This window comes from Hydractinia symbiolongicarpus, chromosome 6 (assembly GCF_029227915.1).
Source record: "Hydractinia symbiolongicarpus strain clone_291-10 chromosome 6, HSymV2.1, whole genome shotgun sequence".
NCBI lineage: Eukaryota > Metazoa > Cnidaria > Hydrozoa > Anthoathecata > Hydractiniidae > Hydractinia > Hydractinia symbiolongicarpus.
Window position 1 is genome coordinate 23119065 of NC_079880.1, and position 18662 is coordinate 23137726.

Genomic DNA, 18662 nt, shown 5'->3' on the forward strand with positions numbered 1-18662 from the left:
ATGTGTGAGTACAGTAATAAAAAAACCCATGCGACTGTGACAATAAAGTGTTCACATTTATAACCTTTTTTTATCCAACCAATTTTGGCCTATATTATAACACCCAACCCGCAGCTATACATTACGGTAAGAATCTCTTCTAAATTTTATTTCAGTTTTTTTAATCCAAATAAAAAATAATAGCAAATTCGTCATACAAAAGCTAGCAAAAGATGTCTAAATACCACAATCATAAAATTTTTGCGCATGTTTAAATCTAGCAACCGTATATTTGACACTCTTAATTTCCATGCACTCTGTATAGGTAATATAAGAAATAAATTTTATTCAGAATTAAAACTTTACACAATTTATATCATATCCTTTTTACATTCTTCTGACTTGTAAGTGCTTATTGTTAGGCGCTTTTTTAACAGGTTCCACTGAGGTTGTTTAACAAGTTTCGCTGAGGTCGATGTTATAAGTATGTAAGATAAACTCAAACTTTTCAAATACGGTTTACAATGTAGCAATTCCTTGGTATGATCATCTGTTATGTCCATTTTCAAAAGTCTAGCAGTTTTAGTATGTTTCTTGAAAGTTTCTTTAATAAATTTTTGCGGCATGCATCCATTGAGTTTTACGTCATGTTTGATTGTACCTAAGATTCAGAATTTTCAAATAAGGTATATACAGTTGCAGATGTTTGATATGATCCCCGTTCAAGTTGCAATGACTTAAATTCAATTCTTCTAGCTTGTTAGTGTTTTTATTAAATGCTTCTGTAACACATTTCGATATGCATTCCATCGATGTCGGCGTCAAAGTAAAGTTTTCACTAAGATTCAAACTTTTCAAATATGGTATGCAGGGTTGCAAATGTTTGATATGATCATCGGTTAAGTGGCAATAACTTAACTTCAACTCTTCTAGCTTGTTGGTATTTTTATTAATCGCTTCTGTAACACATTCCGATATGCATTCCATTGAAGTCGGCGTCAAAGTAAAGTCTAAACTAAGATCCAAACTTTTCAAATATGGTATGCAGGGTTGCAAATGTTTGATATGATCATCGGTTAAGTAGCAATTACTTAACTTCAATTCTTCTAGCTTGTTAGTGTTTTTATTAAATGCTTCAATGACACATTTCGATATGCATTCCATTGAAGTCGGCGTCAAAGTAGAGTTGAAACTAAGATCCAAACTTTTCAAATATGGTATGCAGGGTTGCAAATGTTTGATATGATCATCGGTTAAGTGGCAATTACCTAACTTCAATTCTTCTAGCTTGTTAGTGTTTTTATTAAATGCTTCAATGACACATTTCGATATGCATTCCATCGATGTCGGCGTCAAAGTAAAGTTGGAACTAAGATCCAAACTTCTCAAATAAGGTATGCAGGGTTGCAAATGTTTGATATGATCATCGGTTAAGTGGCAATCACTTAACTTCAATTCTTCTAGCTTGTTAGTGTTTTTATTAAATGCTTCAATGACACATTTCGATATGCATTCCATCGATGTCGGCGTCAAAGTAAAGTTGGAACTAAGATCCAAACTTCTCAAATATGGTATGCAGGGTTGCAAATGTTTGATATGATCATCGGTTAATTCGCAATAACTTAACTTCAACTCTTCTAGCTTGTTAGTATTTCTATTAGCCGCTTCTGTAACACATTTCGATATGTATCCCATTGAGGTCGACGTCAGAGTATAGTTTAAATTCAGACCCAAACATTTCAAAGAAAATATGCACGGTTGCAATTGTTTGATATGATCATCAGTTAATTTGCAACTCATTAAATCCAATTCTTCTAGCTTGTTGGTATTTTTATTAATCGCTTGTGTAACACATTCCGATATGCATTCCATTGAGGTCGGCGTCATAGTATTGTTTTCAGACAGATCCAAACTTTTCAAATATGGTATACACGGTTGCAGATGTTTGATATGATCATCTGTTAAGTCGCAATAACTTAACTTAAATTCTTTAAGCTTGTTAGTATCTTTATTAACTGCTTCTATAACACAGTTCGATATGCGTTCCATTGAGGTCGCAGTCAGAGTGTAGTTGTCAATAAGATACAAACTTTTTAAATAAGGTATACATGATTGTAATTGTTTGATATGATCATCGGTTAATTCGCAATACCCTAAAGTTATTTTTTCTAGCTTGATTGTGTCTGTTGATATCGAAGAAATATCGTCGATGGTTAAATGTGTGCCAAGGATTTCAAGATGCTCAGTAGTAGCAACAGAAGAACTGAGTAGTGGTGACAATTCAACCATTTCATTCGGTAATAACTTACCATCCAACATCTCAATACTAAGTGTTAGTTTTTTTGGTACTACTTCTTTAATTGTTTTTAAAAAATATATCAATTGATTTAAAAGATGATGGTAGCGAACAAATACAAAATCACCCATACTGAAAAAATATTCTTTTACTACATCATCAACGTTATCATCATGATATTCAAAAAATGTCTGTAAATATAATTCATGACCTATAGCTTTGAACAAGCATTTCACGGAACCAAGATCACGTGGTCCTCTAATATCTTCAACAAACCGTTTAATATAATTGGGGCCGTGATAGGTATCCTCAAGTATTCCACGCAATCCAGCAACCAATGGAAGGCAATTACGCATATTCTCATATTCTGAAATGCATACCTTTATATCTATTGCAGCATGAAAGATATGGACAGAGCTTAAGAATTCCTGTAAAATTAAATGTTTAAACTGAAAAAAGTCTCCATCATCATTACCTTCTACTTTCTCGATAATACCTGATTGTTCGATAGCTGTTAAACAGTCGCTACATTCATTTTCAAACTCATCTTGGGTGAAAAATATTCTTTTTTCTTGAAGCGATTTATAAGCAAATTGTGATGCTTTTCTAACCATTTGTTGTATATTTTGGTCTTGTGATAATTTGGCTAGAGAATAGTTCTTACCTTTAAATTCCCTCATATGATCACGCAAAAATACCAAACAGGCTGCGATGTTTAATTTTGTAGTTGTGTTAAGATCCTCGAGTTTCTTTTCAGATGCGTACACATTGCATATGATATGCAAATAAACGGGTATGTGAGCCATCGCCTTAAGATTTGAGATTTCATTAAGTGATACATGCAATGATTTAATCTTTTCTGTGTTGTTTTCAAAAAACTTTTTGACGTAAATACCGATGCTGTTTTCATCAAAACCAGAAACTTCTATCAATTTTGGTTGCTGACTTGTCAGAAATAAATTTTTGATTATATCACATGCTTGCGGTCGACCGCATACAAGCACCTTGCTATTAGGCAGTAGTGACGACCTTTCTAATATGATATCGTGCATGATAGATCCAAGTTCGTGCATAGGATTCCCCGCAGCAATTTCTTTGATATCATCAAGGTATCGAAATTCGTCAATACCGTCTACGATTATTAAAACTCTTCTACTATTTTCAAGCAACTCATTAAAGAAATCTTGATAAACATTGGGGAAAAATCTTTTGACAAGTTCTTCCCATGTGAAAGTATTGGTTATTGTGTTTATTTGACGACATGTAAATTTGAAAACAAAATCGAAATCATTCAACATTTTACCATCTGCCCACTGAAAAACAAGTTGATCAATAAGTGATGTCTTCCCAATGCCAGCAATACCTCTAATTAAAACGCATCCATCGCTTTCTTTCACAATATCCTTTATTTCTATCTTTTTTTTTGAAGCAGAATGTGTTTTTAGAAAATGTTCATGATCACTGGGATATGTTCCATACCTGGAACCTACTACCAAATCAACATAAGCTTCCTTGCGATCTTTTGTTGTGTGTTCTCTTCCAAAATCTGACTTAAATGCAGAGGGAATATTCCAATGTGATAGCGTTTTCTTGTAATGGTCCCTTAACTTATTGGAATATTCTTTTAACCCTATAAGACAAGAAGGAAAAGGTAATACAAAAAAAAAAAAGATTTAATTTAGCAATAAATATTAAAGAATTTTTTTGCAAGATTTGCATAGCTCTAAAACGAAATTACTATATTACTGTTACAAAGATGAATTTTGGACATTCTCATTCTTAACGTGTCTTTCCTACCAATGCGTGTATTGATAAGCATATGTTTATTCTAAAAGTTTGAAAGTTACAATTACAAGTGAGAATGCTAAAAATAAACGCATGACGATTTTACATGCAATAAACATATGTATTTAAGTTTTGATATTAAAATCATGCGTTTAACATGAGTTTATTCAACACGAAAGAAATCTTTTGTTTTTACCGACAATGTGTAAAGTAAAAGTAGCTTTCATGAGAAGAATGCACGAGTATTTACAACAACGACAGTAACAAAAAGCGAACAAAATAATACGTGATGAAATCTAAAATAGGAATAGTAGCAGAGGAGGCACTGTCTGAGCTGGTTAGACAATAGATATAAGGAAAAAGAAATAAAAGAGAACGCTTGGAGATAGATAGATGAAAAATTGGGGTATGGACGTGGCTTAGTGTTTATAATATTTTAACAAATTTAGTAATTTTATTTAAATAAAGATAACCTAATTCAAAAATTTCCTTGCTGCCCACATCCATACTTACAAGTCACAAATCTTAACTTTCGTTTAAAAATTAATTTCCGTGTGAACGCATAATCTTTCTGCAAAATTAATTAGATGAAAATAGGCTCATCCATGTGTTTAGTAATAAACACATGTTTAATAATAAACGCGTTGGTGGGAACTAAAGACGTATTTAAATTCTAGGTGTATTCATTGGATGTATCCATTGAATTTCTTACCATATGTAAACAAAGTTTTTGAAGTGATTTCATTAATGATATCTTGTCGTCGCAACATCTCAAGTTCATACTTTAATTCTTTCCAATAAACGCGGTTTTTGGTTTGTTCAAAACATTCCTTCATTTTGCTTTCAGTTGTTTCTGCCGCATTATCACTTTGTGATATTCCAAGCCCTTTACCCAAATCTTTCCAATCATCTCCAATCATTTTTGCAACAACATTTAAAGCAGGAACGCTTGTTAGGTTGTTAAAATCAACTTTGCTTGCTAAAGAAGAAGGGTTAAATGTGGTTAAGAATGAGATTGAGAGTAAGGTTTGACCAGCTATTTTCCGATTAATTCTCAGTTAAAACAAATATGTGAAAGTTTACCAGGTGTTTGAATTAAATAAGTTACAACCCAATAAAATGAAAATGTCGTAAATTTTAAATCTTGCTAATAATTCGAGACGTGAGAATATTGCAATTTTTGAAAACTTAGTTTCTTTGCTAAAATTAATTACACTTTTATTGACAATGACGTTATTTACGACGACGTAGTTTTCATGCGGCCTCGACCAAGCTACTCTCATTATTATGTGCTTCTGCGTTAAAAATTGTACTTAATATTTATTTCGTTGTTTTTCATGAGTTAGGTTTGATTGTTTACCTTTACACTGGCGTTGATCGTCTTTCAATTTGCACATATCCTCCTGTAAAAGGTCTGTGCGATTAGATAAATATAAAATTAAATAAATAAAAAAAATAAAAAACTAGTCTTTAAAAGAAAAGTAATTGTTGGTTCTAACTAAAAATGAATAGTCGATTTGAATTTCCTCTCTTGTATAAATTTGGGCTAAAACTGTAATTGGTTTAAAGTCGTGTTTAACGAAAATTTTTTCAACCATGTAGCAATTTTGTCATAGATAGTTTTCCATTGCCATTTTCCATTATGACTAATCCTGACTAAATTTTGGGCTAAAACAATATCAGATGTAAAGAGACTAAAAATATGATGTGACCTGGATTTTTTTACTGCCTGTGGTATATCGAAAGGCTCTTATCACGAAGCCAGCTTACATATACTACTTATATCTGCGTGATTTAATTACGTAGCTAGGAGGGGGAAGGACCTTCTCAGAAGATGCATTTCTTGAGTTTGTGTGTACAGTTTGTTGTTAATTGGGTTGAATTGCTTACCATTATACTGATGTTGCTGCTGGTCTTTTAATTTACACACATCGTCTTCCAAAAGTTCAGTGCGATTGGATAAACCTTTGAATTTTAAAATATGAAATTAGTAGAAAAATGAGAAAATGTTTAAAACCTTTTGAAGCTCCTTAAAGCAGTGTACAGGAAAAACGACTCAGAAATATCTCTTAAACTAGCTACATTTGTAGTAACTTTGTCATTTCAAACTTGCACATGACAAACGAAATAGAAAAAATGGAAACAAGGACACACACCTTTTACATCTTTTTTCATAGATCTAATATCATTCTGCATCTGTGACATATTCATGTGAATTTGTTTAATCTGTGTTAGAAGATCGTCACTTACAAGGGAATTACACCATAACTCATTTTGCATGCATAATAACGTTCCCTCCAAATTAGTTACGTTCGACGTTATCTGAGTTCTAAGTGACATATTGGTATTTCTTAATTCATGTAATTCAGTGTCATGATAATTTAACTTAATTTGATTGGCCAAAACAATTGATCGTAGTAATAAATTGTTTTGAAGATCTAAACTTACTGTTTTTAGATCATTAACGTTAAATGGGGGGTTATAATTTAAACCATGTAATATCTTAAGCAGTACACTCCATTTGAGAGAAAATTCAGAACCATTAAGAGTTGTAATATCAGCAAAGTGATTAAGGTAGTTTCGCATATTCCTTCCTCTAATGCAAAATGCTCCTACAGATGTGTCTGTATCCGGGGGATTATCATTTCGCCAATTTCCATCATTAGGTGCAATTGATGTCAATGCTTCAATAAGCAATACAATCAACGTGATATCAAAGAGGTTACAATCTGTTTCACTTTTACCAGGTGGATATAACAGTTCCCATTGCGGTCGTGTAATCACTCCTATCTTCTTTAACTTTTTAAGTTTATTTTTTTTCGAATTTAACAAGATATATAAATCTGTTGGTTGTTTCGGCACACCATTGTTGTGAAGAACATCCGACAGTGCACTTCTGAGCGGTCCCAAAATAAGCATGGCTAATCTTAGCCATTGTTGACATGAGGTTACAAAATTTTCCAGACTCATATCTAAAAGACAGAGAATGTAGGTTTGTAAGTGTAAATTTTTCTAAAGACATATTTAATACAAGATACATCGTTGATATCTTTGTTATCTATTTACGTTGCTAATACGTTGTTTCGTTTAGCAATGAATATAATTGATTCCTAAATTCCTTAATAGTTGTTTATGTTATCTAAAGAGATATATGTAGAATAAGAAAACAATGCCTATTCTGATCGCCTTATATTAATAGGCCAGTCCTGTGTTTCTGTCTGTAACAGACATAGTGGATGTGTTTAATTTATTTTCAAGTTGCTGAAAAATGGATTTTTAAATGTTGATTGACAATTCAAGCGTCATGACGTCAATCAGTAAGTTTACGTCAATCTATATAATAATACGCCAGTTCCGTGTGTCTGTAACAGGCAAAGTTGATATCGTCATTTTCCTTTGATGTTGCCGAAAAAAATCTTTGATGTTGCCGAAAAAAATATGTCTTCTTTGTCGTGAAAAGTCGCGAGTTTTGTGTGGTTTGTTAAATGAAGTTCTAGCACAAAGTAACGGAAATTGTGTTTGCAAAAAAGATGGCTGTCCTTTTTAAGCATTTGTCTTCTCTTGCCTTCAAAATAAATCTTTACAAAAGCATTTAAAAAGGGGCATGGTATATAAATGAAGTATAGAAAGGTTTCTGTAAGGTTTGTTTATGTTTTTTAAAGTTTTGATGATATTATTGATGCGAGACATGTTTGTTAGCTAGCATCAACCACACCAACAACAACTAGCTAGGTAGCTAGGAATTTATAAATATGTAGCCATGTTCTTTATACCTAGCTAAGTCTCCAGTTTATATTTAAGTGACCAGCTATTAGCTGCTGTAGCTACCTTATGTTAGCTTTAGTTTTATGTTGCTTTTTACATGTAAGCTAATCTTAGTGGTCTTTGCTAAGAATGTGACTGTAACTTATTTTAATTGACATTTTAAGCTTAAATTAACAAGCCACAACAACTTTTAAAAAAGTATTACATAATATTTAAGAAGAGTTTAAGGACTGTTTTTAAGCAAATAATGTATTTTTCACAATTTGTGTATGCAAATAATGTATTTTTCACATTTTGTGTAACTAAACTTATATATATCGGTTACATGCAATATGACGAAACAATTTTTATTTAACGTGTAGTAATTCTGGTACCTTAAGTGTAGTGATTTTTGTTGTTCTAGATGTTCTGACTAAAATGTTTTTGTTTATGGCATTTTGTCTCAATTAAGAAAAGTTTTAACTTTTTTGAGGGAGTACAACACCGAAAAAACTTGTGTTTTTTTTATATTTTGTTTAAATTCTTACCGGGCAGGACTCTGTACAACATACCGAAATGACTGATCCCTCTCTATTTATAAATTTGATGCTTTCCAAATCACAGTTTTTTGAAATTTTGGGTAATATTTAATGAGTACAAGATGCAAATACTGATTTTTGTTGAATCAGAAGTATTTCCTACAACCATTCTTTTTTTACACTTTTGTGGAGTATCATCAGAATGTCTGATTTTGTTGCAAACTGTTTTTCTTTTTCAAATTTTGGATTGAAATATTGTTATAAAGGGCATATATCAATAGACATATATATACCAAAATAATTAAATTCTGCAAACTTTGATTTTGTCGTTCACCTCTCATCTTTTATATTTTGATTAAACTTTTGAGGAAAACCATAGGAATTATTTAGAATTTGTATTTTGTGTTGCAAATTTAGTGCAAAAATTTAACTGTTGTGAGGGAGGACCATATGCAATTATATATACTAAAAATAATAATTTGATATTCTACAAGTTGTATTTTTGTATGCACTTAAATGACTGCTTTTTCTGAGTTGAATTTGATGGGTTTCATATCAATTTTGTGGAAGATTTTATGGCTGAAGACAATATAGAACATGCCAATTGAACTGATTTTTGTTCATATTTTGATTTGCTCCTCATAAACCTTTGTGTTCTACATTTATTGTAAACTTTTGTGAGGAAGGACCATATATATATACAATGTTTTCAAAATAATGATTTTTGTTGATTTGAAATTTACTCCTTGCATATTGCTTTTTCGACATTTCTGGTTAAAATGTTTGGTAAAGTCAGTACGGATCATTAGACAAAAAATTGTTTTGTTAACCGGTTAATTTTTACATTTTGTGCATATTTTTGCGGGAGAGGATGGTATGCAACCGAATAAATGATTTTTCAAAGTTTAACTTTTTGTTTTTTGGTGTTTTGTGTTTGTTTAAGTTTGGCTATTTTATATTGTTCAAGTTGTATTGTAAGCATTTAGGGAAAAGACAATGTTTAAAATGCATAAAGAACTTATTTCATAGATCTGTGCTTACTGTTGCAAGCCTTTCTTTTCAACATTTCAGATTTAAATATTGAAGGTTTTCAACATAATCACATAATAAGATGTATACATATTTGAGATGTGTTATTTCTGACCTTATTATTATTGTTGTCGTAACTGTCTGGGTTGTGACTGTCAATGTTGTAACTTTCTACTAACTAGATTTTACACCTTGCACGCCGTTGTTTTTCATATTTTGTCTGAAGTTTTGTTGGGAGGATTTCATGCGATTTGACATTTGATATTTTTTGTTAGATTTTAAGAACTTTTTTGTTAAATTATGACTTATATACTTTCTTTTTATGCATTTCCAGATTATTTTTTTTAGTAAAAGGCATATTCAATATACTGAAATGTTTGCTGATGTCATCAAAATTCGAATGACAGAACTTTTCAATTGTTTTTCTGCCTAAGTGGATTTTTCCACGGGCCTAATCGACTAGTCTCTATAATAATACGCTAGGTGTGTCTGTGACAGGCAAAGTGGATGTCTTCATTTTCCTTTGATGTTGCCGAAAAATACATGTCTAATAAGTTAAATTTTCTGACGTTACGACGCGACGAAAATAACACTACTTTAACGTCAATATCCTATATTAAATTAATGATGCCATTACAGTGCACCTAAAACTTTGAGGCCAAATAACTTGGAAACGAGGTGGTGACGTCAATGATTTTTCACCGCGTGGGTAACTAAGGACCAACTAGGACCAATTTCGGTAATTTTCCCAAACCTGGGTCCCCGAATCCGTTTCGGAATGGACGGGTTGATGACGTCATCGAAAAACCTTTAAATCCTAATAACTCTGCAACCGTTTGTCAAAAATACGCGATCCTATACATTTTCTTGATAAGCGTTTCAAGACCTATACAATGAAGGCAGCAGGTATACAAATTTCTAAAAAAAAAAATTTGGGGGGTTTGACTGGCGATTGCTGACATCAGCAAAATGTTAAAACCCTTATGTCTCATTAACTGCTTATCAAAAAGATATGATCATATACATTTTCTTGGTCAGCGTTTTAACATCTGCATAGTACAGGCAACGAATAAACTAAATTTCGCCAAATATTTTTGTAATTGCACTGCTGACTTCAGCAAAAAATCTAAAACAACCTACTTTTCCATTGTCTTTCTGCCTAAGTGGATTTTTCCACGGGCCTTATCGACTAGTATCTTAATAATTATACACAGTGTATGTGTGTGTGTGTGTGTGTTGTGTCTGTCTGTCTGTAACAGGCAATGTGAATGTGTTCATTTTCCTTTCATGTCACCTAAAAACTTATGTCTCAAATGTTAAATTTTTTGGGTAACTAGGGAACACCTGGAACCAATATTGGAAAGTTGCCCAAACTTGGGTCCCTGAATCCGTTTCGGAATGGACGGGTTGATGACGTCAAACCCCAATATCACTGCAACTGTTTGTCAAAGATACATGATCCAATACATTTTATCAGCGTTTCAAGATCTATACGATGAAGGCATCGGGTATATAAAATTCTGAAAAACATTTTGGTGTGTTTTTGCAGCTCTTTGCGGACGTCAGCAAAATTATCTTATCGATTAGTCGATATAATAATACGTTTGTGTGAGTGACTATGTGAGTTCACGGCACAGAAATTATTCGTCATTTTGTCAGAGCTCACGCATTTTCTTCCCAAAGCGTGGCGTTACGCTAAAATTTAGTAAGCTAGAAAAAATTGCTACACGGGGTTTATGTGTTGTTTATTTAAAAAGCGGTACGGTAAAATAATTTAATTTTATGCCCGGTTTACTATGTGCGCGCCGTATTTCAAGAAAACAAGTTGTTTATGAACTGAAATAAGAAAATCAATGCAAAAAGGTTGTCTCTTTTTCAAATTAATCCTGAAAAAAGTTTTTTCAAACAAGGCATGCCAATGTTTACTTATCATGAGGTTAGCATAAAGCTTTTTGTTCTGCTACATTTTCCATTTTGGCGTTCCGGGACCGAGGTTGCGTCCTTTTATAGAAAATCCATCGGATTTTAATATGAATCTAGGGGTAAGAACCGGTATTTGCTAGACATTAAAGAGAGTTTGTTCATAATGCGGGATAGTCCCCAGTTGAATAACAACATTAGATCTGCTCCATTGTATTTATACAATTAGTATTTAATCTGTAATTATGGTTACTGTTAAACTTGTATATACTTAGGATAACTTTGTGCGTTTTTGTTTGCTTGAAAATGGGTGTGTGAAACACCCGAAACGTCGCAAATAATCTAGTTTTTTTTAATGTAATTCGGATCTAAAATGTAAAAAACAAACTGTTGTTGTCGAACGAAATTTGTGTTGTTAGTTAGAAATATTTAAAAAAAACAAAAACGTACGATGATATAGTAACACAAAGAGAATTGATTGAAAAAGTATCAAACAATTTTATACTCGTCCAATTTATTCTCTTTGCGTTGAAGCGAAGCATAGTATTTGAAGTAAAAAACTGATTGAACTTTTATCCAGAGAACTCTAGCATCTACCTACTGAGAAAGCGAAAGAAAGGCAGGTGTGTTGTTTAGATTATTTGTTAGAGAAATAAAGTTGGATGTATATCGATTTTTCAACCGTTTCAACTTTCAGAGCAAAAATTTTCTCTTAAACAAAAAGTTTTTTGTTGTGTCTTGAGGTAGAACATTTTTCTTCAAGCACTTTTTTGTAAGAACTTACTCTGAACAAAGGGTCAGAAGCAAAAAAAATATCCTAGGAAAATTTTTAAGCTTGATTGTTTGTTCTAAATAGGAACATTTATATAACTCACAAAATTGATCAGAAGTTTTCTTTTTTATTGTATAATGAAACAAACTGAACTTTTTTCTGTCCAAGCAATAGGTTGTTGTAGAAATTACCATTAGCTATAGTAACGTATAGCAGGCTTTATTTTTTAAGTCATTATGTATTTTCAGACTATAGTCATATTAAGAATAATGAGGAAAGTATTTGTCCAAAAAGCTAAGAACATTGAGGCTGAAACTGAAACACACTATTCTTATAAAAAACAGCTTGTATATCCTAGAGAAGAATTTTATATAAACTGTAAAAAGTAATTTTCCGTTATTACTGTTTTTAACGCTACAGTGTGTGGTGATTCAGTGTTGTTGTCTTTATTCTAAACATAACCAAATGTAAGAAAACTTAAATCAATGTTTACATCTGTTACGTTACAATCTTTTGAAATATATCCGATTTTTAAATTCAAAAATGTTGCATTGTTATCATGCACGGCACGTTTGCACTACTTTCTTGATACCTAAAATCAAAATTATTGATTTTCTTGAATATGAGTTTGGGTCTGTTTGGCAAATAGTTCCTTCAAGATTTTGGATTGAAATATTGCGGTATACATACAATATGTCGAAATGATTTAAGTTTTTATTTTCTATTTTATGAGTTAATAGCTGTTGATTTAAAATATTCCGTTTAAAGCTTTGGAATAGAAGGGTTGCCGTATGCATTAGACTAAATAGGTAATTTTTGTGTGACGTGTTACAAACTGTACGTGTGGAAACTTTGTATAAACTTTCTTGTATGACTTACTTGACTGGTACACTATTTTCCGTGGTGTACTTTTGGCATGATAAAGCAGATTTAGCTTTTTACATAGCGGTTGGTAGACACCTTCTATTTTGTTGGACATTTTAAGAGATATACAGATTAGTAGATATATATATTGAGTGTTTGACATCGATCAGCTTTTTTCTGAATGTAACATTTTGAATGATATAAATTTTAAGGGTGAGATGTATTTTGAAATGCTTTGGTAAACTTCTTTCCGAATACTTTTCGCATTGTCGGAGAGTCAGAGCAAGTAATTTTAGTAGATTTACATTTTAAATGTCACATTATACTGCAGTTGTTGGACACCTTCAATTTTTCTAATCATCTATATAATAATGCAGATTGTAAGATTCGCACTGCTGTATTGTGTGAATTTTGATAGACGTATATCTGTTACATGAATTAAATGAGAAATACAGTTGATTCTTCCAGCTTGATAATCTTATAAAGCATATTATTGTATAGCATGTAGTACAAACAGCAATAGCTAACTTAAGCAAGTTCTACTGATTTTCACGCATGCGCAAGGAAATGTTCATTAGCGTGAGTGCGAAAAGGAATCTTAAACGCCTAAAAAATTGGCGTAATTTCAAAAGTTTCACATTTTTTGTAGCAAAAATTTATCTAAGAATAAGGTGGCAATACGATAAATTTCAGTTTATACTGTACTACACATCCGATTTCGCACCAGTGCAGAAAGAAACTGCTTAACAACGTCCACAGCAACCATTATCGACGACTTAAAGTAGCTTTCTAACCACTTTACTTTTATTTAAGGCTTTCAATCTATTCATGTATCAATCCATACTTGCACTAAGACATTCATTACTGCTCGAGTTGCCACAAGATTTGATGCTTTAGAAATGCAAAATTAAACCACAAGCTGCTGCAAAGTTGATTACATTGTGTGTTCTCAAATGTAAACGGCGAAATAGGATTAGTTTCACGCCGATTTTTTTCGTTTTGCAAAAAAAAAAAAATGGGCGTGAAAATGACCGTAATTAAGGTTTGTTAATGTTTTGTCAATTACTTTGACAAATAAGAGCGGTACATCAAATAAAACTGATTCAGGAAAGGTGTATTATGAGCCCCCTAATGAATCCTTAGTTCAGTATAAGATGTCAATAGGCAGCTAAAGCACAAGTTATTACATGTTGTCATTCGTCACAGCGTCCATTCTGGTTATGCGTATTTGTAGAATTGTTGAGGCTCACATAAAGTTGACATTTAAGCATTCTGTTTCCACCTAAATTACTACATGGAAGCCCGACAAATCTTTTGAACATGTTTAAGCTGAGATGTATTATGTAAATGTATTATGTGTAAATGTATTATGTCAGTTAACAAAGCTTCAAAACTTGTCAGATCACTGTACCAGAAAAAACAGAGAAAGCAAACATGCGGCGTTAATGCGTGCCCTGACTGAAGCTTTTAACTATTCTTTTCATTGTTTCTTTCAAATATTTTGAAAATTAGGAACATTGTAAAATTGCAAGTATTTTCTTGTTTATGTTTAAAGGCCGTTTTTTTACGTTAGGAAAATCACCTGCGTAACGTATATTTGCTCAATCAATCCGACGGCGTAAATTCATCAGTGCAAACGTGTTTGCGAAAATTAGCAAACGATCAAACGAACAAGTTTTTGAAAGCCTGAATTATCAAACATGCTAAAAAATACTTTCACAAAAGCCGTTATATTAATAAGTAAAATGCAAAACACGTTTTCCACGAAACAACACAACAAAAAGTTCAAGTTAATAAAATGTAAAGCAATATCCTCTGCAAGAACGTACAGTAAAGAAAACAAGCACATTCCATTTAGCCTCGTTACATTTCTACAAGCGCCAATGCGTTACTATTTATTATCTTACTTATGTTGTGTATATGAAAACAAAAACTACCTTGGTAAACAAAAACTATCTTCTTCTTCTTTTTCTCCTTCTGAAATTTAAATTTCATATGCTGTACTCTGTTATGCAATGGGCGTCCATTCATACACAAATCTTTATTTTATAGAATAACTTTTAAACATTTAAAAAAGTAAATCACATTTTTACCTCACAATTTTCATCTAAGAATATGTATAAATTATTAAACAAGAAAAGAATCTCGTTCTTAGCCTTTTTTTTAGTTTTGTGTTACAGAGTGACAAATAACGTAAGAGACACTGGTAACCTGGTTGCAGTGACTGTAGATCAGATATAGAAGGGTATTTACATAAGTGGTGGAGTTTATGAATAAAAAAATTCCAATGAATGACTTTAGCTGAATGAAGCCTTTTTCAATTAACACAAGTCTTCTCTAGCTTTTTGATGAAATTATCTGAAGATTAAATTCTGCTCACCAGAATAATATACTGTTATAACATTATATTAACGTTTCCCTTTGTCGTATCGTGGTGTTTTTAAGTGTTTTTAGGAATGACAGACAAGTTACAATATTATTGTAAGTTGTCTGTCATTCACTTCGAAACTTTTCTTATTTTGCCTATCTTAATATTTATATGTACTAGTTGAAAAGGCCCGTGGAAAAATCCACTTAGGCAAAAGGCCAATGAAAAATAGGTTGCTTTAGATGTTTTGCTGACGTCAGTAGTGCATATATAAAAAAAAATTGTTTTTAAAATCTTACACAAAATGTCAAATGTCAAATCGCATTAAATCCTCCACACAAATCTTACACAAAATCAAAAAGAGCAGCTTGGAAGGTGTAAAATCTAGTTAAAAAAAAGTTACAACAACGATACTCACAAAATCGACACTCACAAAATCGACACTCACAACACCAATACTCACAAAACCGACAGTTACAACACCGACAGTCACAACACGGATAATAACAATGTCAGAAATAACGCATCTAAAATATGTACATCTTATAAGTGATTATGTTGAAAACCCTCGGTATTTTACTCTCAAATGTTAAAAAAGAGGCCTGCAAGAGTTAGCACAAATCAACAAATATTGTCTTTCCCTTAAAAGCTTATACAAAAATATGAAAAAGCCATATATTTTCGAAAACATCAAATTTAAATCTAGAAAAATCAGTCATTTTGGTTGGATACCATCCTCTCCCACAAAAATCTACACAAAATGTAAAAATCAACCAGTTAAGAACACAAAAATTTTCCTTTTTAGTTCCGTACTGCCCTTTTTCCAACAATTTTAAACCTAAATGTAAAAAAATCAATGAGCAAAGAATAAACTTGAAATAACAAATATCATTATTTTGGAAACATTGTATACGGTTCGTAAACGAAAGTTTACACAAAATGTAAAACAGATCGGTTTTTGAGAAACACATCTGAAAAAACAAATTTCATTCAGCATGTCGTATGTTACCATTACCCATCAATCTTCCACAAAAAGGTTATGAAACATATCAAAATCTAGAAAAATCAGTCATTTCAGTCCATACAGTCATCACCCATTAGATTACAAAATAAGAAACAAAACAATAATAAATAACTTAACACACACACTTTAAATTCTATAAAATTCGTTCCAATTGTCATATTGCATGTGGTCCCCTTGTAAATTGCACAGGTAATGTGAAAAAAATTATAGATGAATTTCAGCGGAACGTCATTTGTTTACTTTTTAGCGGTAAGCTCCTTGGCTCTGGCTTTTGGGTGGCAGGTAAAAAGATGCTAGGATTTGGTGAAGAAAAGGTCTTTTACTGTGGATTTCTTCTAACGGGACATCGTTGAGGTTATAAACTATTATCGAGTGTAAGTTGATGGGTTCTGATTTATTTGAATTCATTAAGAATGCCTCGTTTGAAGAAATGAAGTGATAATTACTTTGCTTCACCTCGCACCCCAATCTTTTTCCCTGCCACGCAAATGCCAAAGCCGAAAGAGCTTACCACTGAAAATGTAAACAACGGAATTCATCTATACTCTATTGGCATAAAAATACTATCCTGCAAATGTTCAAGTCTTTGAAAGATTTTGTAGGTAGCGAGCTAGCTTGTTACATCATAATTGCTCATAAAAGAAGAGAAATTGGGAAACTATAGTAGTTAGCTATAGATAATTAAAGAAGAGGAATAACAACAGAAGTCATAGGTTAGAGCTAGCCGTGGGATGGGGAGCTGGACTTGCTGGCTAACATTAGCTAGCTAACAGTAGCTAAGACACCCAGTCAAATATACTTAAACTTGGAACACTTAGCTAAAACTAAAGCTAGCTATTTATGCTTAGTAAAACACATATAAAGAGAATCAATAGTAATGTAAAATTAGTAACATTACAGTTCAACAAAACAAAGTTTTCCGTTTTTTAGTCAGCCAACAGCTTTATGTAGCATTTCGAATTTTAGTACAATACATTAGTTACGCGCCAGGGCACATAAATTATGCAACAAAACGTAAACAGTTATGGCTACATACGCGGTAAAATATAAAAAAATGTGGCTTTTCCTGGGAAATGCGAGTCTGCTTGATCCACTGACATAAAAACCAAATGTCTAAAAATATCAAAGTTCTTACTATTTGTGATTTCAAATCCACTTTAAACTCTAGCCTTTGTTTTCTACTTCTAACTTTACTTTACATCTAGCACCACTTCTCACTTCACTTTTTTACTTCTTCCCTTGGTCTCTTTTCTTTTTAAATACATAGCTATGCTTTTTTAACCACTTTTTCCCTTTTTTTCAAGGTAAAGGGATCGTTCTTCTGTGCTTTTTTTGGTGGCCTTTATTTTATACTTCTAAATTTACTTTACTTCTAGCTCCACGTAGCTCCACTTTCACTTCCAACTTCACTTTTCTACTTCTTCACTTGGACTTTTTTCTTTTTAATTATGCTTTATTCAACCACTTATTTTACTTTTTTCAAGATTGTTCTTTTGTGGGTTTTTTGGTGGCGAGAGGACACCATTTTTCGAAAGTTAGCCGTTAAATTTATCTCAGCAAATCAAATTGAGTCGTTTTCATCACGTGATGTAAACAAAGTAAACCCGCTAGCAAAATGGACATAATCTTTTCGGCGACTTCAAAGAGAATTTCGGCAACATCAAAGGAAAATGGCGATATCAACTTTGCCTGTCACAGACAGACGGACACACTTAGCGTATTATTATAGAGACTAGTCGATAAGGCCTGTGGAGAAATCCACTTAGGCAGGGGGACAATGTAAAAATTGGTTATTTTAGACCTTTTGCTGATGTCAGCAGTGCATAAACAAAAAGAGAATTGGTGAAATTTAGTAATTTGTTGTCTGTAATGTGTAGGGGTTGAAACGCTGATCAAAATAATGTATAGTATCGTATGTGTCTGACAATCGCCTAAGGAGACATAAGGGTGTAAAAATTTTGCTGACGTCAGCAAAGTCCCTACCAAAAGTTGCAAAAAATATTTCTTTACAAATTCGTACACCCGTTGCATTCATCGTATAGATCTTGGAATGCTGATCAAGAAAATGTATAGGAACATGAACTTTTGACAAACGGTTGCAGAGATATTGGGGGTTGTAGGTTTTGTGATGACGTCATCTACCCGTCCATTCCGAAACGGATTCGGGGACCAATGGTTTGGGAAACTTACCCAAATTGGTCCTAGGTGGTCCCTAGTTACCCACGCGGTGAAAAATCATTGTCGTCACCACCTCGTTTCCAAGTTATTTGGCCTCAAGGTTTTAGGTGCACTGTAATGGTTTCATTAATTTAGTATAAGATATTAACGTTAAAGTAGTGTAA

General features: G+C 32.5%; 2 protein-coding genes across 2 annotated transcripts; both read right to left on the reverse strand.

Annotated features, from left to right (window-relative positions):
- Positions 1 to 297: 297 nt before the first annotated feature.
- Positions 298 to 5119, reverse strand: LOC130647667 (NACHT, LRR and PYD domains-containing protein 4-like). Its single transcript, XM_057453607.1, has 2 exons — positions 4773 to 5119; positions 298 to 3905 (listed from the first exon to the last, which is right to left on the reverse strand). Exons 1-2 carry the CDS (start codon positions 4978 to 4980, stop codon positions 625 to 627), a joined length of 3489 nt encoding a protein of 1162 aa, XP_057309590.1. The 5' UTR covers positions 4981 to 5119; the 3' UTR covers positions 298 to 624.
- Positions 5120 to 5718: 599 nt separating this feature from the next.
- Positions 5719 to 15629, reverse strand: LOC130647669 (uncharacterized). Its single transcript, XM_057453609.1, has 3 exons — positions 14866 to 15629; positions 6217 to 7032; positions 5719 to 6025 (listed from the first exon to the last, which is right to left on the reverse strand). The coding sequence occupies exons 1-3, from the start codon at positions 14957 to 14959 to the stop codon at positions 5859 to 5861; spliced, it is 1077 nt and encodes a 358-aa protein (XP_057309592.1). The 5' UTR covers positions 14960 to 15629; the 3' UTR covers positions 5719 to 5858.
- Between the last annotated feature and the right edge of the window lie 3033 nt (positions 15630 to 18662).